At 48.8% G+C, this 14,430-nt stretch overlaps 1 protein-coding gene across 2 annotated transcripts in view; it reads right to left on the bottom strand.

Moving 5' to 3' along the window:
- Nucleotides 1-3,618: 3,618 nt before the first annotated feature.
- Nucleotides 3,619-14,430, bottom strand: part of RPRD1B (regulation of nuclear pre-mRNA domain containing 1B) — a 28,642-nt gene continuing 17,830 nt past the window's right edge. For both annotated transcript variants that reach the window (XM_083619083.1, XM_083619082.1), the window contains exon 7: nucleotides 3,619-5,563. In XM_083619083.1, the coding sequence (XP_083475209.1) occupies nucleotides 5,414-5,563 (150 nt within the window). In that variant the 3' untranslated portion in view covers nucleotides 3,619-5,413. The remainder of the gene's footprint in view (nucleotides 5,564-14,430) is intronic.

Raw genomic sequence — 14,430 nt, forward strand, 5'->3', positions numbered from 1 at the left:
TGGAACTGAAGGACACGAGCAGAGCATCTGCTGGGTGAGGCCAGTGTCCAGCATCCTGTTCTCACAGTGGCTGAGCAGAAGCCTGTGGGAAACCAGCAAGCAGGATTTGAGCACCTCCCCTCTTGTGGTTTTCTGGGATGCAGAAGCATTGCTCCAACTGCGGAGGCAGGGCAAAGCCATCCTGGCTAGGAGCCATCAAGAGCCCCCCCCCCAATTTGTCTTTTGTTGTTGTTGTTGTTTAGTCGTTTAGTCGTGTCCGACTCTTCGTGACCCCCTGGACCAGAGCACGCCAGGCACTCTTGTCTTCCACTGCCTCCCGCAGTTTGGTCAAACTCATGCTGGTAGCTTCGAGAACACTGTCCAACCATCTCGTCCTCTGTCGTCCCCTTCTCCTTGTGCCCTCCACCTTTCCCAACATCAGGGTCTTTTCCAGGGAGTCTTCTCTTCTCATGAGGTGGCCAAAGTATTGGAGCCTCAGCTTCAGGATCTGTCCTTCCAGTGAGCACTCAGGGCTGATTTCCTTAAGAATGGATAGGTTTGATCTTCTTGCAGTCCATGGGACTCTCAAGAGTCTCCTCCAGCACCATAATTCAAAAGCAAATTTGTCTTTTAAAGTCTTCCAAATTGGAGGCCATCACTGCCTCCTGCAGCTTTGAGTTCCCTAGTTCAACCATGCACTATTATATTGCTTATAATAATAATAATAATAATATACATTTTATTTATACCCTGCCCTCCCCAGCCAGAGCCGGGCTCAGGGCAGATAACACCGATAAAATTTCAGTAAAAACATAATACCGAGGGGGGGGGGGAAACAACCCAATTTAAAATACAGGTTAAAATGCAATTTAACATGCAGCCTCATTTTAAAAGTCAAAACCATAAGGGGAGGGAACCATAAGGGTCAGATTGAGTCCAAACCAAAGGCCAGGCGGAATAGCTCTGTCTTGCAGGCCCTGCAGAAAGATATCAAGTCCTGCACCGCCCTAGTCTCTTGGGACAGTGCGTTCTACCACGTTGGGGCCAGTACTGGAAAGGCCCTGGCCCTAGTTGAGACCAATCTAACCACCTTGTGACCTGGACCTCCAAAATGTTGTCATTTGTGGACCTTAAGGTCCTTCGTGGGGCAGACCGAGAGAGGCGGTCCCGTAGGTACGTGGGTCCTAGGCTGTATAGGGCTTTAAAGGTCAAAACCAGCACCTTAAACCTGACCCTGTACTCCACCGGGAGCCAATGCAGTTGGTAAAGCACTGGATGAATGTGATCCCGTGGCAAGGACCCCGTAAGGAGCCTCACCGCGGCTTTCTGCACCCGCTGGAGTTTCTAGGTCAGCTACAAGTTTTCAGCTTTCTGCCCTTGGGCTTGGATCCTGCTTGTGGGTTTCCCATCATGGGCATTTGGTTGGTCACTGAGAGAAGAGGATGCTGATTAGATGGGCCATTGGCCTGATCCAGCACGCTCTCCTTAGGTTCTTATCGGGAAGAATCTCAGCAGAATACAGGCTGGTCCTCAATCTCCCCCAGCTATTAATCCCATCTCTCTCTCTCTCCTTAATTCCATCTACAGGCAACTGGCTCACACAGAGGGGAGACATGGAGAGGGAACAGGTTAGGATGGAGGCACCTAAGGTGTGGAGTGAAGACCCCAGAGGAACAGCAACTAGTTGCTTATCTCCACATCAAGAACCCTCTTCTCCTCCGCCAGCAGACTGGTTAGCGAATTCCTCCTGGAAACCCTCAAAAAATAGAGGCACAGAAGACAAAGGGCATCATTTACCCGATGCTTAACCCCAACTAAAAACAGAAACATGATTTTGAAAGCTTCAGCTTGGCATTGTGGAAGTTGACAGCTTTATATTTAATGAAGGATTTATTTTTTAAGTTCAGTAGGAAAGGACAGTTTCCGTGGTGGGATTGCCACGCAGGGCTGGGGAAGGATCCCTGCAGGAAATCGTGGAGAGCCACTGCCAGACAGAGTAGACCATACTGACTGGTAGCCCAACTCAGTTCAAGGTAGCTTCCTTAAAACAATACACCTGGTTGAAAATAAAACGGGCCAGGCCTGCCTCAACTGAACACTGATCATTTCAAAGAATGTGAGTGAATTAGGACAGAGCGACATAGAAATAGGCCTTATTCCGTGTCATCCTTGCTGGGTTCAACTGGCATCCCCCTGCCCCCAATGGAGTAAATTTAAAAAGCGTCCAGGAAGATGTGGCCTCTGCTCCGTTTGTGTGCTGGTAGCAATTATCCGACGCTGAACTCCCATTCCTGCATGCGCTGCAGTTTACAGCCAAAATATCCCAAGCACCATGGAGCAACACAGCCCAGATTTTCAAGGCTTTTTGGCTGTTCTGCTTCTCCCCGCGAGCCGCACACGGGACCTGGCAACCCATCCACAGGTTGGGGGGGGGGGAGAGAGAGCTTCAAGTTGCTTGGCTGACACACAAATTTGGGGAGTTGGCTCTTTCTCTGTGCATGGAAAGGAAAACAAGGGGTGAGAAGGATACACACCACTCTTGAGGACTGATTGTAAAGAGCTAAGCCTCAGTCCTGCAAGAGGCACCCAGCACCCTAAGCTGCTTTTTCAAAGTTGTGACACACTGTGGTTGCCACAGAGTGAAGATCCCCAGTCCTGTTACGTGAGCAAGGAATCGGGGCCAAGGACACCTTTTGGCATTAAGACCTTAATGCAAGATCTAACATACAGATGCTTCCAGCTACTCTCTTTGGGGAAATGTACTAAAACAAAACATAACATTTATTTATAATTCTGTTTGGAATCGAAAAGGGTTAGGGTCAATCCTTCGTGCACTAGTTTCAAGTGGGGAGCTGGCTGGGCCCAGAACATTGCTTTAGATGCGGCTGTGGGTTGATTCTGCAAGGCATTCTTAAGTACCCAGAGTCAGACCATCTATGCAAGTCGCTCAGCTACTGAACTTGGGCAGAAACATGACATCCCCTGTACTGCCATTTAATAACCTTCTAAATGGGAGAGGACAGGACTTAACCAAGGACTATTATTTAAGAAAAAAAGCTCCTTCAAGTTACAGCTCCTCTGCAAACCAGCAGGCAGCCAGCATCCTCTGCTCATGCCTAAACTCCCCCAATCAATCTGGGTAGCATTAATTCCAGGAACCAAACATTTAAAGTTCCACAGAGAAAATAACTGCGAGGGTTTGATGGCTGAACTTGAGCACTTACCTGTGCTTTCTGAAAACGGAGTACACCTGTCAGCATCAGTCAGCTGGCCAAGGAACGCACCAAGTTCAGAAGAAGTTGATTTGGGCACTGTTGAGCTTTATGGACCCCAAAGATCCAGCTACATCAGAAACTGCTTCCCGAGTGGAACCATGATACAAGGCACTCCTGCTTCCAACCTAAATACCCTTGACTAAACACCCATATTTGGGAATTCCAAGATTTTCCAGAGGGGCAGCCAGATCAGTCAGAGGCAGCAAGAACAACAGTGTGTCACCCTTGTATCTGATGAAGTAGGCTCTATCCATAGAAAGCCAATAAATGTTACTTTCCAGGTGTCCAAAGACGCGTTTGTCCAAGCACAAGACTTTGAAACATACACGGTAGAGCCCACCAATAAAAGAGGCACTCGCACCTGTTGAACGACACCCTCTTTATTCAAAAATATATTTATGAGACATTTCAGAATATACTGCTGCGAAAATGGCAGCCTATACCTCTAAATTTATTTCTAGATCGATTCATATACAGATTTAAGAAAATGTTTGGGGGGAAGAATGTGGATTTGATCTTGAGGGAAGATCTCGCACGGAGCACCGGGTGCCCAGCCAGACTCCTGCCCCTCCTTGACCCTTTAAAGCAAATCAAATTCACAGGATTTCAATGACGTTAAAAATAAAAATAAAAAGTGGAACATGTGGATTGCCTAATCTGTGCTGTTGTGTCCAAACCCTCTCCCCTCCGCCACAACCCCTCAGGGATTTCCCCATGACCCCCTGATCTATTTAGAGGGGAAAACATTGCATGGAGGACTCTCTTGCGTCTGATAATGTAAAGCGGCATGATGCATGCTGATGTTTGTGGCTGGATTTGGCACATGCAAACACACTGGAGATGCAGGACACTTGCAGGCCAAACGGAGGGCAGAGGGCTCTGGGGATACAGCAGGGTCCCAGGGGAGGCAAGGGGGAAGCCCCCTCCTCTAAAGATCAGAGTGTGAGGGATGGCATTTGTGGGCACTGGAATGAATTGGAGCTGGGAGGTTTGTTTTCCTTGTGGGGGGGGGGGAACTCCCAAAGAACGGGAGACCCCAAAAGAAAGGGAGAACAGCTGCTATCACTGGAAAATAAGTCTGCCTACTCCAGATGTGCAAATATTTCTGCACTGCTTGTGTAGTGAAGGGAAAACACGAACGGGATTTTGACTAGGTCCTCCAGATGTTGTTGGACTCCCTGACTGATAGGCCCAATGATCACGGATGATGGGAGCTGAAGATCAACAGCATCCGCAGGGCTACAGATGCTCCCCATCCCTGAGACGGACCAGCAATGGGCACACGACCACAGCTACGCAATTCCCAGCTCCTTTAATGGACTTGACATGCCAACAGACTTTCCTTGGAGGAAGTGGACACCTGCAACCTACTTCTAAGCTCAGCCCATCCGCTTACAGCAAAGAAGAATTTTGAATGAGGTCTCAGAGCCTTCTTAAGAGGGTCACACATCCCAAGTGGGTACATCCTGAGAATTCCCACTGCGGGATGAAGATAAGGGAGCCTGAGCAAAACTGACACGTGCTGAATGAAAGACAAAGGGCAGCGCTGGTTGGAGGAGGAGAGGTTTTGCCTGGGCCATGCAACCTCCTTTTGGTCACCTGTGTGCTGCATGTCTCCACGCAGCCATGCCATGAGAGAGCAGGAGCCACGCCGCACTGAGATGCACCCGCAGAACGGAGGCCTCGGCCCCTGGACACAGCCACGCCGCATGCGCCCATGCCAGAGTTGTGAGGCCCAGAAAAACCAAGCTTGACACACACCAAACCAATTCGGAAACAATCCAGTTCTTTTTTTATATGTGGGGAAGGAGGGGGAGAGAGCAAAAGTGTAAATCAACTTTTCTTTCTTTTGCCTAAAAAGCTCTCAGAAGACGACACACATGATTTGCACAGGTGGTGGTGGAAACTGGAGGTGCTAACAGGGGCAGCCAAAGAGAAACTGAATTTTCTGCCCAACACGAGGGCGCTTGCCTCCTTCCTTCCGAAAGCGAGCCATGACCGTGCCACTGCAACAACATGTCCTGCGGAGGGTCAAAGGAGAGTCATCCTATGTCCAGTCCTTCCTGTGTGAGAATGCGGTGGGATTTCCGGTGTCCTGCTGGTAGTAACTGGAACTGTGGGTGGAGGGAGGGGAAGGGGAGAGCAGACACCCACGTGCCCTAGTCAGTTGAGAAAAGGTCCCCAGCAGATGGCAAAGGTGCCAACCCGCCCGTCACGTTGGGCAGCAGCGACAAATCGGGGAGGCTCTGGATGTGGGATTTGAGCTCTTTGCGGACCTGAGTTACCCGAGCAAGCTTCTGTTTGTACTCCTAGGGGGACAAAGGGAAAAACAGAAAGCACAAAGGAAAAAATAAATTAGACGATGTTCCTGTTTCCCAACCATCCTCCCCGTCTTAGCTGCAGTCAAGAGTTGATTTGCAGCCTTCCCTGCTTTTGTTGCAACATAATGCGAATGTGATTGCCATTTATAGCCACGGGCGGAAATTCTACAGCTTCATCTCTACGCTGGGCCAAGTGGAGCCACAGCAAGTATCAGACTAAGGAGCAGAAGAAACAGGGGGCGTAGTAGGAGGAAGAGGTAATCAGGAGGTGAAAGACGAAATGGGCACTCCTTCAGTGCACAGCGGCAGGGACAAGGCAGGCAATCTGAGACATATATTGTTCGCACAACCCACTATGCTTTCTAGAATCAGACAGGGTTGGGGTGACCAAGACTGAGGGAATGGGTGGGGCTGTGGGGTCTGCAGGGCCCTGAGCAAAGCGGTGGGTGAGGGGGCAGCGGAAGAGGCCCAAGGAGCTCATCTCATCCCATCTTGACCTTGGAAGTCCCACTCAACCCACATGCAGCTCCCAGGGTCCATCTTACACAAAAAACAAGGGGACAATCCAGGCTGATTTCAACAGCATTTGTACATGGCTTAAATGCTTCTGAACAGTTTACGACCTGCCAAAAACACACACGTGGGCTTTGTCACAGATGCACTAAAACGCAACGTGCATGTCTAGAATACAAAGTGTGGTGTGAGAAGTGGCCTTTGGATAGTGTCAGGAATTTTGCCGTGGGGAAAGTCTTAATGCTCACTGTCTAGTTTTCTATGTGTAAAAAAATCTTGTGCATCCAACCACAGGCCACACACAGGCTTAGCATTTAACCAAGAGCATTCTGGGGGTGGGGTACAGCTAAGAATTTCCATAATGCTGCCCCCAAAATGCTTTCCCTGTGCCCTTGTTTTCCCCACTATCCAAATGCTTTCTGACCCAGCTGCTTCTGCCAGAAGAGGGTGCAGTGCTGTGGGAAACCCAACCCAACCTCCTCAGCCACAACTGTAGCTCTGGTTGGCTTTCTTGGCTAAAGGTCCAGGGGACCCTTGTCTCGCAGGAAGAATGAGGGTGCTGACACACTGACTACTTTATTCCTTTCCAAAAAGGCCTCCTTGGAACTTGGGGAGGAGAGTGTGCTGCCTCCTCACCACATTGTCTGCCAAACAGCGGTGTAAGAGCTCTCCATCTCCAAGCCACCTCCCACCTTTCCCTCCTGCATCCAAGGGGGCTGGGCTAGATGGCCTTTGGGGACCATACAATTCTAGGATCCCGGCTTTACAGCAGGAATAATGCAAAAGCCCCACTTTGACTGGGGGCCCCTGGTGTGCTCTTCTCCCCGTTTGCTGTGGGAGAACTAAATACATTCAGCAACAGCGGCTGATGCACAGATATGGATTTCCTTTAAGGTGCTATTGCTAATCCCTGCAGGATTCCAAGGCTGAGGAGAGTGGCAGGCCGCTCCTTCATGGAGATCTATGTGAAGATGCACAGCAGTAGACGGGATGACTGCAGAAGAGGCACCGCAGGTTTCATCAAGCATAAAATAAATAGCTGGAGGTTCTCCGGAAAGAGAGGGAGGGAGACACTGCCACAGCACCAGCTCAGGATGTGGCCCGGAAATGGGACTCCTGGGCAGTGAAGGCGTTTGTTGTGGCAAGAGACTCCTTCATCGCCTGCACCCACAAGCTGCACTGGGTTCAGGAAGCGGCAGGATGGGTGGCAAAGCTCTAATTCAGGATGGGAGCCAGAGCTCTAATGGGGGTGAAGGGTGTGTTGCTGTTTAAACCCCTCAGCACTGCTCTCCAGCTGTAGCCCTGCAAAAACCAGGGAGATTTGCAGTGGGAGGCGGGGAAGAGGGGAAGAGTCTGGCCTAATGCACAGCCAAGAAGGATACGTGAAAAAGGAAGAACAACATTTTCTTTCCAATAACACAAAGATCCAGGAGACAAGCAGAGCTAGTGCTGGAAACAGACCCCCATCCATCTTCTGTACATGCAGTGTGACATAGGACCAGTGGTGGGGTTAAGCACCTGTGGGGTGCATGGGGCCATTCTATTCTCATGGGTGGCTGGGAGCACCCCGCACCAGCCCCCGACCCAGCTTGATACGAGGGCCACATTCAAACACCCCAAGGGCCATCACATGGAAGAAGGAACAAGCTTGTTTCCTCCTGCTCCAGAGGGGAGGGTCAGAACCAATGGATTCAAGTTACAAGAAAGGAGATTTCGACTAAACATCAAGAACTTTCTTACAATAAGAACTGTTGGACTGTGGAACAAAGTCCCTCGGAAGCCTGCGCACCCTCCTCTACTGGAAGGCTTTAAAAGAGATCGGATGGTCATCTGTCAGGGATTCTTTAGGTGTGATTCTTGCACCGCAGCGGGTCAGACTAGATGATGCCTGTGGTCGCTTTGAACTCTACAATTCTATGATTCTTTGCCCCTTTGGTATATCCTCTGCCAAAGTCATTCCTGCCGTTTCCAAAAACACACGCTGGAAGAGTGTGTTAACAGCTGAAGGAGAAGCTCTCCTGCCTTGCCTAGGGGCGCAGACAGAAATGGGATTTTATCATAGCTGAACATGCTCACAGACAGGAGGCTGACACAGCTGAGTCTACAGATAACTTCCTGCCAAGAATCTGCTGCTTGGAAATTGTAGTACATGACTCTGAATGACAGTGATGGATGCGGCACTGGGAGAGCCAGGAAGGAGAGGGGGCAAGAGCTGCGGGCCAATCCCCGCTCTCCTGCACCCAAGAATGCAGGGGGTGTCTGTCAACCCGTCAGGCCAAGCCTGGGGTCCTTCCCCATAACCAGTAAGAATAGGGAGCCCACAACTACCAGGTAGGGCACATTCCCACAAGGATGTTCTATTCCACCAGGCCACTTTCTCCCCCCCCCCCAAGTAGGGCAGGGCAGCAGAACGGAGGGCTCAACAGGGAGGACAAGGGGGGAGGTCCTTCCTCGAAGTCAGCGCTTCTTCATTCTCTCACCACCCAGGGCCATCTAGTCCGGTTCCCTGCAATGCAATGCATTCTCTCTTGGAAAAACACTCGACTGCATGCAAGTGTATATATCAGGCAGGTCCCTGCTCCAGGCATCCTGCAAGAGGGTGAGTGTGGCCACGAGCAACAGGGAGCATTTCAAGGTCCCCCACGCCTGCTCCCCAACTAATCAACAGCTGCAGTCCACTCCCCACGCTCAGGGGGCTTAGCTGACCCAAATCCTTCTCCCCTTTCAATTCTCACAGAGCTCTTTCAGGATTACATTTAATCCCAAAGAGGCATCCGACGAGAAGGGACAGAGTGCTTAACCTTGAGAAAAATCTGTAAATGATCTTCCAAGCAACTGTGGTAAAAGAGAATCCTCACTAGAGCAGCAGGGTAAAAATTATTTGTGCTGTAACACAACTGTCTGGAGAGGCACAAGGAAATTACCCCAAACTGCATTTTCCAGTGGTGTAGCTTTAATCTGAGGACCTTATTTCATCTAGACCAGGGGCTTCTAAGGCGTGGTACACAGGCCACTGGGATTCATCCAGATCATCTGTGGCCTCTGGATTGTGCTTGAAGATGGGACATCCATTGCATTACATACTCATATTGTTTTTTAATTGTATTTCTTTGGTATTTTTATTGCTTCTTTTATTGTATCATGATTTGAAAACAATAGGCATTACAGTTTGATTGTTAGTTTTATGGCATTGCAATTATTCCACATCATTCTATGGAGTAAAATACAATACATAATAAAAGCAGCAATAAAAATGCAATTAAAAACCATGCTAGTACAGTGCATTACAATTGCTATGACTGGCAGAAAAATCATTACGTGGTCCACCAAGACCCACAGCAATTGTGGGGCAGGGGGATTAAATCCCCTGATCTAGACTGGACAGAAAGCTGGTGATGGACTTTCCTTCACTGGGAGGCTTTTCAATACAGGTTGGATGGTCATCTGCCAACGATCCTGCAGCTGATTCCTGCATTGCAGGGGGCTGGACTGGATGACCCTCTGGACCCCGCTCCCAGCTCTACAATTCTGATTCTGTGGCACCCATGCATAAGCAGTGGCGGCACCGAGATTTCCACCATGCTCTCTCACCAGGCTTACTAACTGGAGTTCAGATGGCGAACAACAATCCATCATAAATCTCTGGTGTTCAGCCCGTTAAGCAGTCAATGACCCCCTAAACCCAGTGCTAAAAATGGTTGGTCTGCATCCACAAGGGAGGCACATTACCCATAAAAGGAAACAGCCAAACCAAAGTAGTAAAGACTTAGCTGAACCAAAAAAACAAAACAAAATATTAATAGGCCTAATTGAGGCCGGCTGTTCTTGACTTGCATGGATCAGACAGACAAAGTAAACACTCCGTGACTTATGCTCAATTCCCATCCCAGCTGAGATTAGGTTCAGGGAAATTCCTTCAGAAGATCCAGATGAGACACACTAAATCAGATTCACCATTCAACACGGGCCTTTTAAAAAGATGCTGTGCAGTCTGAGCTATTAAAGGAAAAGGCATCCTTCGGGGCTGCTAACTTGCCACCAAGTGTGTAGGGCAGAACTGGGAGGCAGAGCAAGCAAGGCAGGGTGTGGGCAGGTGTGGGAGATGCTTGCTGGAAAAAGGGGCTCCACTCCCTGCCCACATTTTAATGACTACTTGGGCTTCTCCTTCCTTTCTGCTAATTTCAATGGCTGGAGCTGCAACAAAGAACTGCCCACTTGCGGCTCCAGATGGTGGCCAGAACTGGCTTGCCAAACACTGACTCAGCTGCTGGAGGGGAGCAAGCAACAGTTTATACACACACTCTCTCTCTTTCCATAGCTTGCTACATCCATTATAGTTATCTTCTTTTATCTTATAAACTTGGACTTCCCCACACATCCCTTCATGTTTAGTCCTTGCTGAGCTGCATTTCCTTAATTACACTCCTCTTCTGCTTTTTTTTAACTCTGCTTGGAAATTCATCTAATTATTGCATTTCTTTAAATATTCTCCAAAGTGTTCCCACTCCTCTCTTATATCTGTCCCATCCGGATTCCTTATCCTTGCAGTCAACACTGCTAATTCCGCATATTCTATTAACTTATTCTGCCATTCTTCTTTTGTAGGACTATTTTTGTCCTTCCACTTTTGAGCATAAATTATTCTGGCTGCTGCCGTTGCGTTTAGGAAGAGGCCAAGCACCATGTTTTTTGCTCTATTAGACGCACCGGACCATAAGACGCACCTAGTTTTTAGGGGAGGAAAACAAGAAATAAAAAAAGCAATGCAAAGCATCCTGAGCTAAGAGGGAGCGCTCTGAGCTGCGCGCTCTGCCCCTTCCCCCATCTCCCGCAAAAGCCAGGGATAGCCGTGCGAAGACTCCGCAGGGCAGCGGGATGAAGGCTCCCCATGCCCTGCGGATGCTTCGCGCAGCTAAGCCAGAAGCCAGGACAGCCAGCGGAATTGCAGCGCAGCAATCCCGCTCACTGTCCTGGCTTCTGGCTTGGCCGTGCACAACCTCTCCCGGGCAAGGGGAGCCTTCATGCCCTGCCCGCGAGAGACTGCCCGCGGGTAAGGCTCCCCCAAGAGCCGTGCTCCCTTTAAAGAGCGCGCAGAGTGTGTGTGCAGCTCTTGGGGGCTTTTCCCAAGGAGGGAGAATGGCAGCCCTTCTCCCTCCTCGGGGAAAAGCCCCCAAGAGCTGTACACACACTCCACGCGGCTCTGTAAAGGGAGCGCCGAGCAGAGCCTCCCGCCTGTATTTGCTCCATAAGACGCACACACATCCCCCTTACTATTTAGGAGGGGGGAAGCAGTGGCGTAGCGTGGGGGGTGCAGGGGGGGCCGGCCGCACCAGGCGCAACATCTGGGGTTAGGGCAAATCCATGGGTTAGGGGGCGCAAATCCATGGGTTAGGGGGCGCAAATCCACGGGTTAGGGGGCGCAAATTACTTGCCTTGCCCCGGGTGCTGACAACCCACGCTACGCCACTGGGGGGAAGTGTGTCTTATAGAGCAAAAAATGTGGTACTTTCTTAGGTATTTCACCCTCTATAATATTCAATAGCAACATCTCTGGGGTTTTTTTTTGTTTTTTTTTTTTGAGGAATGACAGCTTAAACATCTTTTTTAGTTCTGAATATACCATCTCGCAATACTTTTGCTTTCTTACAACCCCGCCACATATGTGTAAAAGGGAACTGACCAACTTTCAATCACACTTTATTCCAGATGCAGGTTTACTTTTGATCTCAATGCCACCCCACCCACCTCCAAAAGTAGTGGACCTGGGAGCCCAAGGTTTGGAGAAATACAGTCATTTTAAGTAGTTACCAGGTGTCACTGGGATCTCTTTGCTTAAAGCAGGGCCAGAGGCCAAGGAGGGCGGGAGCCGCAATCCAGGTGAGGCTCAGAGTTCCCCCATCCCAGCCCATCCACTACAGAGCCAGCTTCAAGGTCCTTGTATTAACTTACAGAGCCCCCAACAGCCTCCCATCCAGGTTAGTAAATCAGGGACCACCTGAACCCTTTGACCCCACCTTGAGGACTGAGATCACCTGCTGCAGCACTGCTGGTCATTCCCTGGGTTGATGAGGCTCACTTGATAACAAGGTATAGAGCCTGTATTTTTATGGTCAAACGTTGGTTGTTGAACGGAATCTGTTCCGGAAGTCCGTTCGACTTCTGAAAACATTTGACAACCAAGGCGCGGCTTCCGATTGGCTGCAGGAGCTTCTTGCACTCAAATCAGAAGCCGGGGAAGCCGTGTTGGACATTTGGCTTCCAAAGAGTGTTTGCAAACCGGAACACTCACTTTCTGGTTTGCGGCGTTCAGGAGCCAAAACATTCCGACTAACAAGGCGTTCGGGATCCAACGTATTGTGAACTGCCCAGAAATCTATGGATAAATGCTGGTATAAAAGTTTAATAAATACAGTGGTACCTCGGGTTACATACGCTTCACGTTCCAGACTCCGCTAACCCAGAAATAGTACCTCAGGTTAAGAACTTTGCTTCAGGGTAAGAACAGAAATTGTGCTCCGGCGGCGCGGCGGCAGCAGGAGGCCCCATTAGCTAAAGTGGTGCTTCAGGTTAAGAACAGTTTCAGGTTAAGAACGGACCTCCAGAACGAATTAAGTACTTAACCCAAGTTACCACCAGAGGTATAATAATAATAAATTTAGGGTGTACCAGAAATTCAGCAGGCACCTTCTGTGCCAACTTTTGAACGCCTGCTGTAAACTATGCAGGCAATTAATATGACACCCCTTCTACAATGGTTAACTGATGTCTGCTTTCACCTTTTTGTGCTTTTATTGCTGTAAACCCCTTTGATATACCACACAGCAGTAGACAATTTTTTAAAATAAATGAATAAACAAACCTTTCCTGGCCTCCTTGAAAACTGTTTTCAAGGGCTGAAATGCCGTGTCTGTGCGTTATGACATTTTTTATTTTGAAAAAGAAAGAAGGAACAAAACGGAATATTGTAATAGGGAATGAAGAGTAGTAAGTAATAAAAGAGGGGACACCACAGATAGTTAAGTTGGTGTAAATCAATTATAAGGACGCAATCTGCCTGCTACTTTGCCATTCCAAAACTGAATGAGCAGGGCTCATCTTTCAATATCTGTCATGATAATTGTTGGTATGTTGCCTTCCTGCTGCACATTGGCTTTATCTGGAAAGACAGTCGTCCAAGGTTTATTCAACCACTCTGCCCATTGGGAGTTCACTTTTTCTGAAACTGAGCAATGCAGAGTTTCACTGTTGTCAATAAGGTCTGAGATTGTGTTCCACATGTCAACTGTGAATTGCATCCTCCATATGCACATTGTGTCAAGGACAGACACCATACCCTTTTTTGCATCTTTTCAACCCAAACCCACTGCTTCTGAAGGTGAAACTTGTCTCTTTATCCCCTAATGAAGATTAAAACTCAATACTATGCTCCAGAGTTAGCTCACTTGGCAATACGTCCTGGTTTGATTAATGCTTTGGTATGACAGAGCCCAGAAAGGGTGCCCAGAGCCCCCAGGCCCTGCTATTTCCAGTCCTTGGCCAACAGCCTGCAATGAGAAATCACTGGCATTCCATGTAAATAATATTTAGTTGCAGGATCTGCCTTGACCGATGAGTGATTATGTTAGCAGCTTCTAAATTTGAACCCCAATGTTTAGATAGCCAGCTGTGGTGCCAGAGAAAGGGATTAACTGTTTAATTACTTGGGCGAAAAATCACTTTGAGAACCTGGAGCACCCCTGAAGATGCCTTATTTGATCAGAGCACTGCAGACTTTTCCTGACTTAGCAAAATAAATCCCAATTTAGATTTGCCAGAGGGGAGCCAAATTTCTCCTCCCAGCTCATTCCAGAAAGTTTTTGGCCTTTCAACGCACTTTTTCTGAGAACAAGGGGTTGGCTTTCCTGCAGTAGAGACCTTGTGCCATAAGAGGGCAAAACAAAGCAAACAGGGCATTACCCGGGAGAAACCTATACCGAGGATGTTTTGCCAGAGTGCTTGAAACACACCAAGTTGTACATTTACGCCACCCTTTGCAATCCTCCTAGGTCAGGTCCCAGAAAAGCAGCAAGAGATGTAACCAGAGAATTCCTTTATACTGAAGTCAGTATGCTAATAATCTTACATGCATCAATCAACGTTGTATTTTGGCAGCAGTGCCCTGAGCCACCACAAACCTATTTCTAAGGAACAATCCTGCTCCTTAACACATGCAGAATAGGGTACACTAGACTTGGGAGGCTCCCAAGGACCCAAAAGGCTTAGGACTTCAAGGAGAACTGCTTCCCCTTACAAAGTGTATTACAGGGTGCAAATGTGAATGGCAGCCTTGCTCAATTCACTGG

The sequence above is a fragment of the Podarcis filfolensis genome (assembly GCF_964270895.1).
Source record: "Podarcis filfolensis genome assembly, chromosome: 6".
NCBI lineage: Eukaryota > Metazoa > Chordata > Lepidosauria > Squamata > Lacertidae > Podarcis > Podarcis filfolensis.